The sequence below is a fragment of the Caenorhabditis remanei genome, chromosome IV, assembly GCF_010183535.1.
Source record: "Caenorhabditis remanei strain PX506 chromosome IV, whole genome shotgun sequence".
Taxonomy (NCBI): domain Eukaryota; kingdom Metazoa; phylum Nematoda; class Chromadorea; order Rhabditida; family Rhabditidae; genus Caenorhabditis; species Caenorhabditis remanei.
Window position 1 is genome coordinate 15,909,122 of NC_071331.1, and position 12,571 is coordinate 15,921,692.

Sequence of the window (12,571 nt, forward strand, 5' to 3'; positions counted from 1 at the left end):
AGGAAATATCACACAGGAAAAAATGAATTGACCAACCAGTGGAAAAGTTTAAATTTAAAACATGGAACATGAAGAAACCGGGTTAAAAGTAATTAAGCAATCTTCTTGGTCAGCTTAGCTGCCACATCAGCAATATTTCGGAATTGTTGAATTTCAAGCCAGAAGCCGGTGAAGTAATCGTCAACCATGTATGGAAGTCCGTTCGTAGCAGCAAATTCCTTGACGAGTGGCATTACTGCATTCAAGTTATGACGTGGCATGGTTGGGAACAAATGGTGCTCAATCTGAAAAAAGACGGTTTCCACGGTTTTGAGAATTGGAATACTGTTTGCACTTCTGATATTCATCCCGTGCTAGTTCGCTACCGTAATCTCATGCTTTTTCAATTCAACATTACCACCAACTTTTCAAAACCCCTGATTCTTCTGACGTCTTCCAATGCAGAAACGAAAAAGCGAGTGTTCCGGTTACCCCGCTAAAACCCATCAATCTATCTTTATCATTCAGTCGCTCTCTAAAAGAGTCGGTTGGCTGTTATCAAAAAAAAATCAGAGACGTATCACCCCATATTTTATCAGTTATCGAGAAATGAAGAATGTCACGAAACGGACAGTTTTGAACTCCTCATCACGAGAGTAGTCAGAAAAGGCAGATGAGTTCCAAATCAAAGTCTAGTAAACTTCTAGCCGGGGGTTAGCTGTGATGTAGAAACGCTACAATGAACTATCAGAAAGTAAGAGTGCAAAAGATAAGGTGTGGAATACTGAACTGAACTAATGAACAAATTTGATGACAAAATTCACAAAGAGGGAAATCAACCAATCTTTTATGGTTTTCTAACCTATCCCTGATCTCTGTTTTACCTGGTAGTTGAGTCCACCCCACAGCCAATCGATGAATCGTCCCGGACGCATATTTCTAGTGGTCATGATTTGAAGACAAGCGTAGTTTGACATGATGTTTGAGCTCACTGAAAAAGTGAATTGATTGAGATTATAGAAAGACAATGTAAACTTACATGCAAACTTTTCAACGGAGTAATGATTGAAAGTAACGACATGAGCAAGCAAGAAACCTCCAACGAGATGAGAAACGAAGAAGAACATTATTCTGAAAATTGTTGGGAGTTATTAGAAAAGAGAGTAGAAAATACCTTGTCGACCAGTCAGGAAGGAAATAAAGTTGACCCAATGACCAAGCCCAGTGAAGAGAGAGTCCGATCTGAATTATGAGCAGTTACTGTTGAAATTGAGCACTCGACAGGGGGATTTTAACAGGATTCTTTCATTTTTTCGTCTTACCTGTTCATAGTGAGCAGTATTTCTGTAGTAGTCGTAGTAGTGGTTTGGCATTTGGCTAACAAAAATGATGGATTGTAGAAGCCATGAGAGACGAAGGAATGGTAGCATGAAAGCCCAATGTACATGTTGCCACCGGAAGAGAATCATGATCCACGAGTCTTGTGAGTAGTTGTTGAGATGCTCAGCAACGGTAGCGTAGAATGGAACTAAGTCAAGATCTCCATCACGTCCGACAACATTTGTTGCTGCATGATGTACGTTATGCTGCTCTTTCCAACCTCCAGATGAAAATCCCTGAAATTATCAATAGAATGAATTTCATTTTCTGGGAATCACAAACCTGTAAAAAGTTCCCGACAAAATAACTGGCTAAATCATTGTAATATCGGTTTTTGAACAATTGATGATGTGCAAACTCGTGAATGAGCCATCCCAATTGCTGCCAAGCAACTCCCATGAGAATAGCAGAAGGAAGGTAGTATGTGTGATATTGAAGGTAGAAAGCAAAAAGAATTGTCACGATGGTTTCAAGAATTTTTCGGATATAAAACAGAGGGGATCCATTCATAAGTCCTTCGGCACGGACCTTCATTCGAAGACTGTCGAAATTTTTGTTTATTTGGGCTGATCGTTCTTCAGAAATGTTGAATGTACCCATGTTGACATCATCGATTCCCTTGATTGGATCTTCCTGAAAAACCACTGAGAGTTTGTTTGAATCTATTTTGAGTTGATTGATTACCTTGATATCTGGAATCACTGGTTCTTGGGTTGGACATTTCTGTTTCAATTCTGTTAGCCATCTGTAAGCTTCTTTTGATCCAGTATGGAATGTGTGGAATACGGTAGTCGCCTGAAACACTAATTACATTTATAGTATATACACAGTAATCTCTTCATACTATTTGCTTATAATTAAGTTTTTGTGTTACTAGTTTGATAACAAATCACATGCATCGCATGTGTGTAAGCGAGTTCTTTGTACTTTGCCTCATAAGTTTCCGCATTTTTCACTTACACGAAACAAATTCACGGGCACGTACACATGTGGGAATCGTGTTAAACGATTTGTGAACATAGAACAAAATACAAATTTTGAAAACCCCAACTAATCTTACATCCATATTTTTGTAAGTGGTGATTGCACTGCCTCCAGGATGCGCCTTCAAAACAGCATCGTCGATTTGACACCATTTCCCATCGATTTTGATGTAGAATGGCTCATGTTCCTGCTCTCGCAACACCATTTTGATGTGGACCCAAGGAGGATGTAGATACCTAAAATTACGAATAAATCTACAATGTCATTAGAATGAGCAAATAAGAAAACGAAAACAAGATGGAGACACTATTTCGAAACTAGTTTTCTCTCCAAGGATTACGGAAAACAAAGATCGAAATCTTTCATAAAATGAGGTGATGTGTCAGATGTTGAGAACATATGATTTGAACGTTTTTCGTAAATTAGAGAACAAGAAAAAAGACAATGAAAAAGAAAAAAAGCAAGCAAACTTTATTGACTTTTGCTAGGATTTAGTTGGAAGGATCATTGCACTTTAATGTTTAAATTTTATGAAAAACGCGAATGTTGAACGCATTATTGCATTTTCAAAACTAGTAGTTACAAGTCAGAAGATGACCTATATTTTCACATATATAAAAAAAAGAGCGAAAAACGACGTTTCCTTCAGAGACTTATCATTCATGGAAAGTCGCGCCATTAATATTTCTTTTGCTCCTGCGAAAGAGCACATTGGTCAGAGGGTGAGATGAGACACTGAAGCAACACGAGAGAGACAAAAAAGAGGAAAAGAGTTCTTGGTTAGAATTGAATTCTATAAATTGGACAATTAGATTCTACATGCACTCAACTAAATTCAATTTGACATGTTGAGTTAGACATTTTCATTAAGTTTTCAAAAGGTCTCTACTTTCCGGGACTAATCATTCAAAATTTTAAATGTTGAAAAATGATCCTATCTGTGACTGGAAATAAGTTGTTGCCCTAGATTACGTTACATTAGACAGAAACGTTTTTGAGAAGTTCTAAAAATGCATTAGTTCTTCGATTCAATTTACGTTGCCTTACGGTAGTATCATATTGGGAAAAGATGGAAGACGTGTGTGAAACTCTATGAAAAAAAATTGGGTGAAAACCAAATGAAGGTCATCTTTCATTGTGATCGGCCGTCGGGGTTTTGCAGAAAAAAGTTCGAATTCGGAGAGAGATAGAATACGATCGATGAGAATGTTGAGGAGTTTTGACAGGAATGTGATCGAATTCGGTTTTCAATATAAGTGTTTTTGACTTTCAAAAAACATGGGAACAAAGAACATCAGAGATGATCAAGGAAATGTTCTGTCAACAGACTGAAAGTTCAACAGAAAAACACAATATGATAAACTATTGAAGAAAATTCACAACAAGTCGTAACAGCCTCGGAATTTACATTGTTCATGCTTCTCATTTTTGTGAGTAATCCGTCCCGGATTATGTGTTCAACACATTTACGTCACTAAATGTTGAACTCCTAAAGAAAAGTTACAGATAAATATAAAATTTTCTCTTCCCGAGATTTTTTCACGAGTTACCATGAATTTCCGTTAAAAACTAGTCTATCATGGTGTTTCTGAACTGATAGGACAAGAAACCATGATTCGTGCACTGAAGATTGACTACACATGTATTAACCACAGTAAGAATATGATTTTCCAACACAGCAAAATATTGTACGAGCCAATAGCTGCTTCTTAACTGGAAAAATGGGGAGAACACTGTAAAACTTCAAATGTTGACTACTGGCCGAACTTCATTCAACAATGACCGAGTTTCGTCTGCTTCCCAGAATTAGTCCCTGACAGTTTTTAAAAACTTTTTTGATTGTATTTTAGTTTTATGTAAGCTTAAAACGCATTATAAAGGTTTATAAAAAGAAAAATGTTGTCTTGCTTCCGTCAAAATCGACCAATTAAATATATATCGACTTTTCGCGCGGGCTTCCTTCAAATAATCGATATTTTCCCCAGAATGTCCTCCTCGTCGTCGTCTTCTGAAGATGAGCTCCCCAAACAGGAGGTAAAACAAGAGAAAAAGTCTAAGGCAAGCTTTACTTTGTTGTAAGATTTGTAATTTTTGTTTTTGTTTCAGAAAAGACAGTCGGAAGCTACTGAAGAGCAAAAGCCAAAGAAAGCGAAGGCTGAAGAAGTTACTGGCAGAATGAAAGATTCGGACGGAAATGAGGTTCTTTTTGCATTTTTAAGAATTTTATTTAATTTTAAATTTAAAGATGTTCGAGTTCGGAAATTTGAGATACGCAACAGTCAGCAATTTCAAAGGAAAGGAGTACGTCAATATCAGAGAGTACTACGTCGATAAAGTGAGCATTCAGGCACAAACAGTTTTTAAAGCTCTTTCATTGTTTTCAGAACTCGGGAAAAATGATGCCGAGTCGCAAAGGCATCTCGTTGAACAAGGCACAATGGGCAAACTTGAAGGATCTGATTCCGGAAATCGACAAAAAATTCTAATACCAAACAAACACATTCCACTCGTTTCACGCCTGTTCCAAATCTCGATCGATCAAAAAGATTTACCGGTTCTACTTTGTTAAATGTTGTTTTTATCTCGCCCGAATGAAATTGTTTTGTTTTCTGTTTTCTTCTGATTTTCTGATGGAAAAGCATATAATACTTTGATATATCTGCAACGACGTTCGATAGCATCATTCAAAACGAAACTGTTCAGGCCATGTCGGATCCACTGGCGAAAGACGAGGAAATCCAACATCGGCCGGAATCTCCACCGTTGGGTCTCTTAGATCCGTCAAGGATTCAGAATCCTCTAGCAAATGAACAAATGCATCAGATGCAACAACAACAAACGCCAAATGCATCTGGATTCGTGATGCCAGAACAACCTAGACAGGTATTTTTCAAGTATACAAATGCTTGGTTTTTTTTAAATTTAAGAGTAGTATTTGCTGATGAAAAACTAACATAAGTATTTAGATAAAATGTGTCTAAATTACAAATTTCAGCAACTTCAACAAAACTGGCAACGAACACCAACTATGAGTCCAGCTAATATCTTTCAAGGTGCGATTTACTTAGTTTTTGATAAAAATTCATAACTGTCCCAACTTTAGGTTCTGGAACACCTGGAAGTCAGAGAAGTTCTTCGGGAACTCCGAATCATCAGATGAGCGGCCCGTCTACACAACAACAGTTTTTCCATGGAGGTATGTATGTGGTGGAACTTTTGAAAAGCATTATGTTTTTTCTTCACAGAAAGCCCAATTCATTCTCAAGGAGCACCAATGACTCCACAGAACACAGGTCCTCCGCCTGGATCGAATTGTGGTACACCTCAAAGTGCTCCGAATTCGGGAGGAGCTCCTTATGACTATCAGGCTGCACAAATGCAACAACAACAACATGCACAGGTATAAAATAATACATAACTTGAGTTGAAAAATGAAAGGTTTTTTCTGAAGGCAATGGCAGCAGCGGCCGCTGCTCAACAGCAACAACAACAGCAGCAACAGCAGTACGGTGGACCACCGAATCCTCAGCAGATGCACGATTCGCCGTTCCGACAACATCCAATGATGGGAATGCATCAGCATCCAGGTCACCCAGCGCAATATCCTCCTGGATATCCTCCACCACAATGGCAACAACAAATGTACGCAAGACAAGCACAAGCACAAGCCGTAGCAGCTCAGCAGAGAGCAGCAGCTGCAGCGGCAGCTCAGAGAGTGCCTTATCCGCAAGGAGGTAAGAAGATTATTCAGATAGATTTATTCGCAAGGACTAGAGAAATTGATTTCATACATCTACTTCATTTAGTGTATGCACCTCTTCTCGCTATACACATTCAACTTTTCAGCCTATCCCGCTGGAATGCCGGGAGCACCAGGACCAATGACACCCGTTTACCCTCCACAAACACCTACAGGTACTCGAACGACACCAGGATCGGCTGGACCAGGAACAGGGACTCCAGGAACACCACAAAGACCACAGTATCCGCAAGGAACAAATCCTCAACAACCTCCATCTCAGTTTGCATATCCCCCAGCACAACAAATGACACCCACTGGGCAACCACCTGGATATCCCGGAATTCCTGGAACCCCCACTTACCCATCAACACCTCATCCGATGTATCGACAAGGCCCTCCTACTGTAAGAGCTTGAAAATCCAACAAAAATCAGAAAATAATTGATTATAGGCACCGCCTGGAATGAGGCAATATATTTCTCCACAAGCTGGACAGTCACAACCAACACCTGGAACACCTCGTAAGACCTTCACATTGTTTCAAAATCAACGTTTTTTGTTTAGATCGATTCGGTCCACAAATCCAACCAGGGGCGACATCATCTCCTCATTTCGCAGCAGCTCCCGGTGCAGTTGGACCTGATCTCAGATCACCATCACTGATGTCTCCTAATCAACAGCAACAACAACAACCACAACAACATACTCCGCATACTCCCGTTCTACCAAGAGCTTTACACAGTGAGCTGAACCAGCTTTCATATAAAAACCACTGAAAAAATAAATTTTAGATGATATGCAACCACTTGGAATGCGTCCAGTGGCTCTACCATCCCAACCATTATCCCAACCACAAGTTACACCTCAACAACCTCTATCCTCTTCATCCCATCCTCCACAATCAGCTGGAGCAAATCAATTTGTTTATCGTCAAGGAATACCCAATCAAATGCATCACGATCCAACAGCTTTTCCAATGCAAATGAATGCCGATCCAGAACTTTTCTTGTCTGGTTTCCACTTTCAATGTTTCGATTCAGAAAAACTATTCGAAGATAGATTGGATCGGAAGACTTTGGAGTTTATGATCAGAGTAAGACAAATACATGATATGAATCAATTAATACAACTAAAATTTCAGTTTCATGGAGGTGAAATTGAATTTGACAACACGAGGTTCTTGGATAATGTTCACCTAGTGTCTCACGTTCTTATTGATTCTTGTCGTAATCCACATGTCAGGCAATCCCTGGAACATCGGAAACGTATCATTTCAATGCAATGGGTTGTGGATGTAATTCAAAGAGAAAAAGCTGATATTCCGTGGAAGTTAGCACATTTACCTGCCCCGTTCAATGACAATTTCAGGCCGTATTTAGGAAAGGTATAGTTGTTTCTCAAAATGTTTTTGATCTATTAAAGTTTTCCAGCTTTTCTCTCTATCAGGATATGATGAATCAGAACGAGGTGCTATTTCTTTTATGGCAGAAGCGATGGGAGCAAAAATAACCCCATTTTTGGCGAGGCAAAATGATTTATTGATAGCCAAGGCGTATGTTTCAGATTAAAAAAACCAATAATTATATGTCATTTCAGTCCTTCTGAGAAAGTAACAAAAGCTCAGGAATGGAAAATTCCAGTGGTTAATTATCAATGGATTGCGGAAGCTTATGTTTGTGGAAGTGCCCAACCTCATGAACGACCGAATGTTGAGAATCCGAGATTCCAAGTAGGTCAGCCGTGCCACGAAGTCAATGGAAGTCCAACACTGATTGAGATGTCTAGTAACGAGTTCGCTGCAATGATTTGTGAGTTTACAAGTTCTTTCTACAGATTAGAAAGTGTTTTTGTTGCAGGCTGTTGGAAACAACCAATTATAATTGGTGATCAAGCTTATGATAAGGCCACATTGAATCGGAAAGAGTTGGAAAATGACCCATACTTCTTCCCACCACGGAGAATATTGTAATATCGGAGGTTCCCATTTTCAAAAAATATGTGATAATTTTTTACAGAAATCAAACACCAGCACCATCAGAGGAAGAAATTGAAACGAATCAAAAGCGGATTGAGGAACAAGAGCAACAGTATAAGGATCATATGGAAAAAATGAAAGATACCCCATTACATAAAGATTTCTATCAAGTACGACAACCGCAACCACGTGTATCTGCCTGGTTTGGAGATGCAATTGATGATGAGGCGTTGAGGATTCTCAAGAAAAAAGTTGAATTTCTTGGAGGAAAAACCGTAGATGAGATTCAACAAGCAACCCATATAATAATGATGTCAGGAAGAAGGAGTTTGGCACTATTAGAATCAATAATCAGAGGAAAGAATATCGTGGATCCAGAATGGATTATTGATAGTTTCAAGCATAAGATATGGCTTGATACTTATGATTATTTCCTACAAGACAAAGACATCGAAAAGGATTATTCGTATAATTGCATGAGAAGTGTTCTTCGAGCTCGCAATAAATTAGTTTTCGAAGATATCGAATTCCACGTGACTCGATTCGTGGAGCCGAGTCAGAAAGAATTGGTACGGCTCATTGAATTGGCAGGTGGAAAAGTACATTCGGAAAAGCCCGATCCCAAATATTTAGGTAACTTGATAGTCTAATGTATCGCTATATTGATAATAATATTTCAGCTCAATGTATTGAAAGCGAACAACCCTATATAATAATTTCTTGCGAGAACGATGCCCGTTTCCTCAGTTATCTGGCAGAAGCTAAACTACGTAAGCAATACTTTATTGGAATCAGTAATCAATTTCCTATTTCAGCTATTTATAATGTGGATTTGGTGCTATTTGCAATGCTGCGACAAGTGATTGAACCACTCCCACAATACCGTATTCCCATTCCAATAGTTGTAAAATCTCATGTGTTCCGTCAGCCACCACCATATACAGCTCCATCAAAAGAACCTGTAACATCAACTGCATCCACACCTACGCCTATGGAAGTTTCAGCGAATTGAATAATATAGAAACTATTTTATTGCATTTATTTTCATCACTTTTATAGGTTTTATATGTACTATTTATCACATTCATCCTCGAATCTCATCCCTTCGTGTATAATATTGTTATATTTTTCATAAACTTTTTTCAGATTGAAAAACGTATCAAACATTGATCTAGAAACCGATAAGGATGAAAGACGAAAAACGAACAGAAAGTTTTCTCATACGTGAAATAATTGTAGATTAAAACAGTTTTATGAAAACCGTTTCGAAGTATTATGAAAGTTTGTGGAACAAGAAGTAGAAGTCACCTCATATCAGGAACGTCAATATTTTTTGTTACAAAAAAAAGTCGACTCCATTGACAGAATTAACTATTTCATAGATATTTCGTATTTTTTCAGAGAACTCTTATTCGCAGATATCATGGAAAACAGTCCTCCAGGATGTTTGATGGGCTCCACCCCCTCTACCAAACACCTTCTCTTTCCGAATATTTCTTCTTTTTTCTCTCCGAGAGAAACCTTCCCCAATGACAGAGGTTGTGTCCAAACCTCTTTTTGAATCTTCTTCTTACCGTATCTTTCTTTTTCTTTCTCTCTTTCTTCTTCTAGGTGTTGAAGAATCAGATTGTATCGCTTGATATTGAGACCGCCCGTACCTTTTTTTATAAATGTACAATTGATATAATGTGATTCGAATCCGACACTTTCACTAGCTGATTTCTTGATATTCTGTTCTGCGAACGTTTATTTTTCCAGAAAAATGGTTGTTGAGAAGATAATTCAGAATAGGAAAACGAAGAAGATTAAGAAAAAGAAGACAATTAGAAGAAATAATCAAAAGACATGGAGACAAGTTTCAGAAGTTTTAATAGAAACTGTCAAATCAAAGATGAAAATTTCAGATGTTTTGGATTTATCCGTAAAGTTTTTCTTACAGAATTAACAAATTGATGTTTTCGATTTCAGATAATGACAAAAGTAATCGAAACAGGATGTCAGGTTCGAATACAAGAACATTTCAACGATTCGTTAGAATTTCAATATTTGAATACTTTGGAGATCACAGTGAATGGAGAGAAGATGACTGTATTTAATGTTATCTCGTTTTTAGAGTAAGTTTGTCTTTCATAGAATCTGATAAAACGAATAAAATCTTTGAAGATGGATAACCACGTTTGACTTGAAATGGACTACTGTATCCTTCATAAACTTCCCAGAAGATGGAATATTGCGTCGAGCTCTCTTTGAAAATGTCGAGAGAGTTTCAAAAGAAGTTGTTTTATTTCAAATACACGATGAGAATATTACAATAAGTTATAGGTTAGTGACCGAGTTTTTCAGAAGATTACTGTATCATACTTATCTTCTTTTTTCAAAACGTAAGTTTTTTCAGAGCACTCGCATCTCTCTGCCAAATATGTTCATCATCTCCAACACCTTGTGAACTTCTCCACGAAATGATTAATCTTCCACCACGTGCAAAAAATCTGAAACTGGAAATGTGTTCTGCAGATAAAGCAGTCATTCCCAGAAGATTTCTCAAGAATCTTCTCAATTCTATCAAGTAAGATCAATTGTATCATAAACATAACTAAGATAATAAACTGACCTTCTCAGTATATTAGGACTCCTTTTTCTCATCTGGAGGTCATAAATTGAATCGAGCGTCGCTCCGTGTCCGTGATTTTGATTAATTGCTTTTTTCGCTCAACCACTGAATTCGAATTTATCATTCTCTCAATCGACACTAGGAAACGAGAGAAAAACGGGTGCTGATCTTGAATTAAAAGTATGTTTCAAGGAACTTTCAATCGAGAAATTAATGAATTCGAAATGGAAATTAATGAATTCGAATATAGTTCATAATTTGAAAGTGTGTGTTCAATAGCTATAAAAATTACACTGGTTCTCGAACTCTGTATTTTTGGAGAAAAAATCCATCTTCACTTCCTTCTTTCTCGAAACCAAGTTCTCTTGATTTATTTTCGAAACCGTTTTTTTTTCACTGTAGACCTCCATCGGAGATTCTGATGATTAATGTTCTTGTTCCTTACGAAGACGGTACAGTATGTTGTACCAGTTTCCGAAAAATCAATTAATTATTGTTTATATGAGAAAATGGAGGAAATCTGGATAGGATTGGTTCATAAACCCTTTTAATTGAGTCATTCGAAACATGCCACTTCAAATTTATCATTTTCAAAATGAAAGGAGGCTATCGATTTTCGATTGCAAGTGCTTCCAATGGATTCAGCTTGTACTTTAGATATCAAAAAGGGTTCATCGAATCGAAACAAGTTTTTTCACATTGTTCTGTGGAGAAAAATTTCTTCAGATTTTATGGGGGATTACGGTCAAAATAAGTTGGGAGACACATACTTCAAAACATGTAATTATTATTTTCAGTCCAACAACTCTGAAGGTGTACTTCAACAGTTCCACGGAAATCCTACAGATGTCTGAATATTGTGGCGATATTTTCTCATTACACGACAATCCTATAACTCATGTTTCCAATGGAAATCTTAAGTTTTATAATGCTTATTTAAATTGTTTGGAAGATTGCTGTATGATGGTTAATACTTATCGAATTGATAATGTTGTGACTTCTTTTTTCGTTACATCTGTTGAGAAATTTGTTGTTTTTTGAATTAATTTTATTAAAACCAATTCAAAAATGAATTAACATTTTACCTATTTTCATGTTCTTTTTCTCTTCCTTTTTAACTTCCACAACTATTCTAGAAATATATTCTTTTGAAATATATTTTTTAATAGTACACCCATGTTGTACTCTATAGAGCTCTATGCTTCAATATGACGATGTTGCAAGCATAAACCGGAACAAAAACTTGTTTTGAACTATTCTTTTCAAATAATTTACTAGATTTTCTTTAAATGTGTATTTGAAAAAAAGTTGCCCTTTTTTTCGTGACTACAAAACTTTTTTACCGTCTTTCAAGCAAAAGTTCGTAAATTATAGTGTAACTCCCGCAGCCACCACCACGTTAAAATGCACACAATCTGAAAAATTTTCAAGTCAATTTCATCTTTTGCTTCCAATCAGTTTTTTTTTCCTTCAAAATGCAAAAACTCTTCTTTTCTATATAAAACTTCACTTTTAGTTCGATGAGTTCGTTCTCGAATCTGGGTTTTGTTCCGCCAGAGGATGAGGATGACGTTGTCACAATGCGACAAAGAAGTAGCGAGTCATTTTCAACCGAAGACTCATTCATTGATGGTTCCCCTCGTCATCGAAACAATCTTGAGTTCGTTATTCATGTTTTACAAATGTAGAACCGCATATATTGCAGATGTTCAAAAAAGAAGTTGAGAATGCGCCCACCGCTTCTGGCATCGACTCCTCGAGTGATTTGTCGGTTCCAGAAAACAAACAGGTAAGTTTTTCTACTTTTCTTTTTTAAATTTGAGTATGTTCTATTGTTTTCATTGAAGCGTATTACCATACTTCACACGAGAGCCCACATTCCAGCCGATTCCTGAGTTCAT

General features: G+C 37.2%; 3 protein-coding genes across 3 annotated transcripts; 2 read left to right on the forward strand and 1 right to left on the reverse strand.

Annotated features, from left to right (window-relative positions):
* Positions 1–92: 92 nt before the first annotated feature.
* GCK72_014432 (uncharacterized protein) lies at positions 93–2,548 on the reverse strand (the record flags this gene model as incomplete). The annotated part of the gene is made up of 8 exons (XM_003102758.2): positions 93–284; positions 864–970; positions 1,019–1,110; positions 1,154–1,221; positions 1,302–1,595; positions 1,642–1,992; positions 2,044–2,154; positions 2,420–2,548. The coding sequence occupies 8 exons, from the start codon at positions 2,546–2,548 to the stop codon at positions 93–95; spliced, it is 1,344 nt and encodes a 447-aa protein (XP_003102806.2).
* A 1,781-nt stretch (positions 2,549–4,329) lies between these two features.
* Positions 4,330–4,829, forward strand: GCK72_014433 (uncharacterized protein; the record flags this gene model as incomplete). The annotated part of the gene is made up of 4 exons (XM_003102751.1): positions 4,330–4,401; positions 4,450–4,542; positions 4,589–4,678; positions 4,728–4,829. 4 exons carry the CDS (start codon positions 4,330–4,332, stop codon positions 4,827–4,829), a joined length of 357 nt encoding a protein of 118 aa, XP_003102799.1.
* Positions 4,830–10,030: 5,201 nt separating this feature from the next.
* On the forward strand, positions 10,031–12,565 carry GCK72_014434 (uncharacterized protein; the record flags this gene model as incomplete). The annotated part of the gene is made up of 6 exons (XM_003102641.2): positions 10,031–10,173; positions 10,223–10,381; positions 10,455–10,625; positions 11,468–11,636; positions 12,376–12,459; positions 12,518–12,565. The coding sequence occupies 6 exons, from the start codon at positions 10,031–10,033 to the stop codon at positions 12,563–12,565; spliced, it is 774 nt and encodes a 257-aa protein (XP_003102689.2).
* Positions 12,566–12,571: the final 6 nt, after the last annotated feature.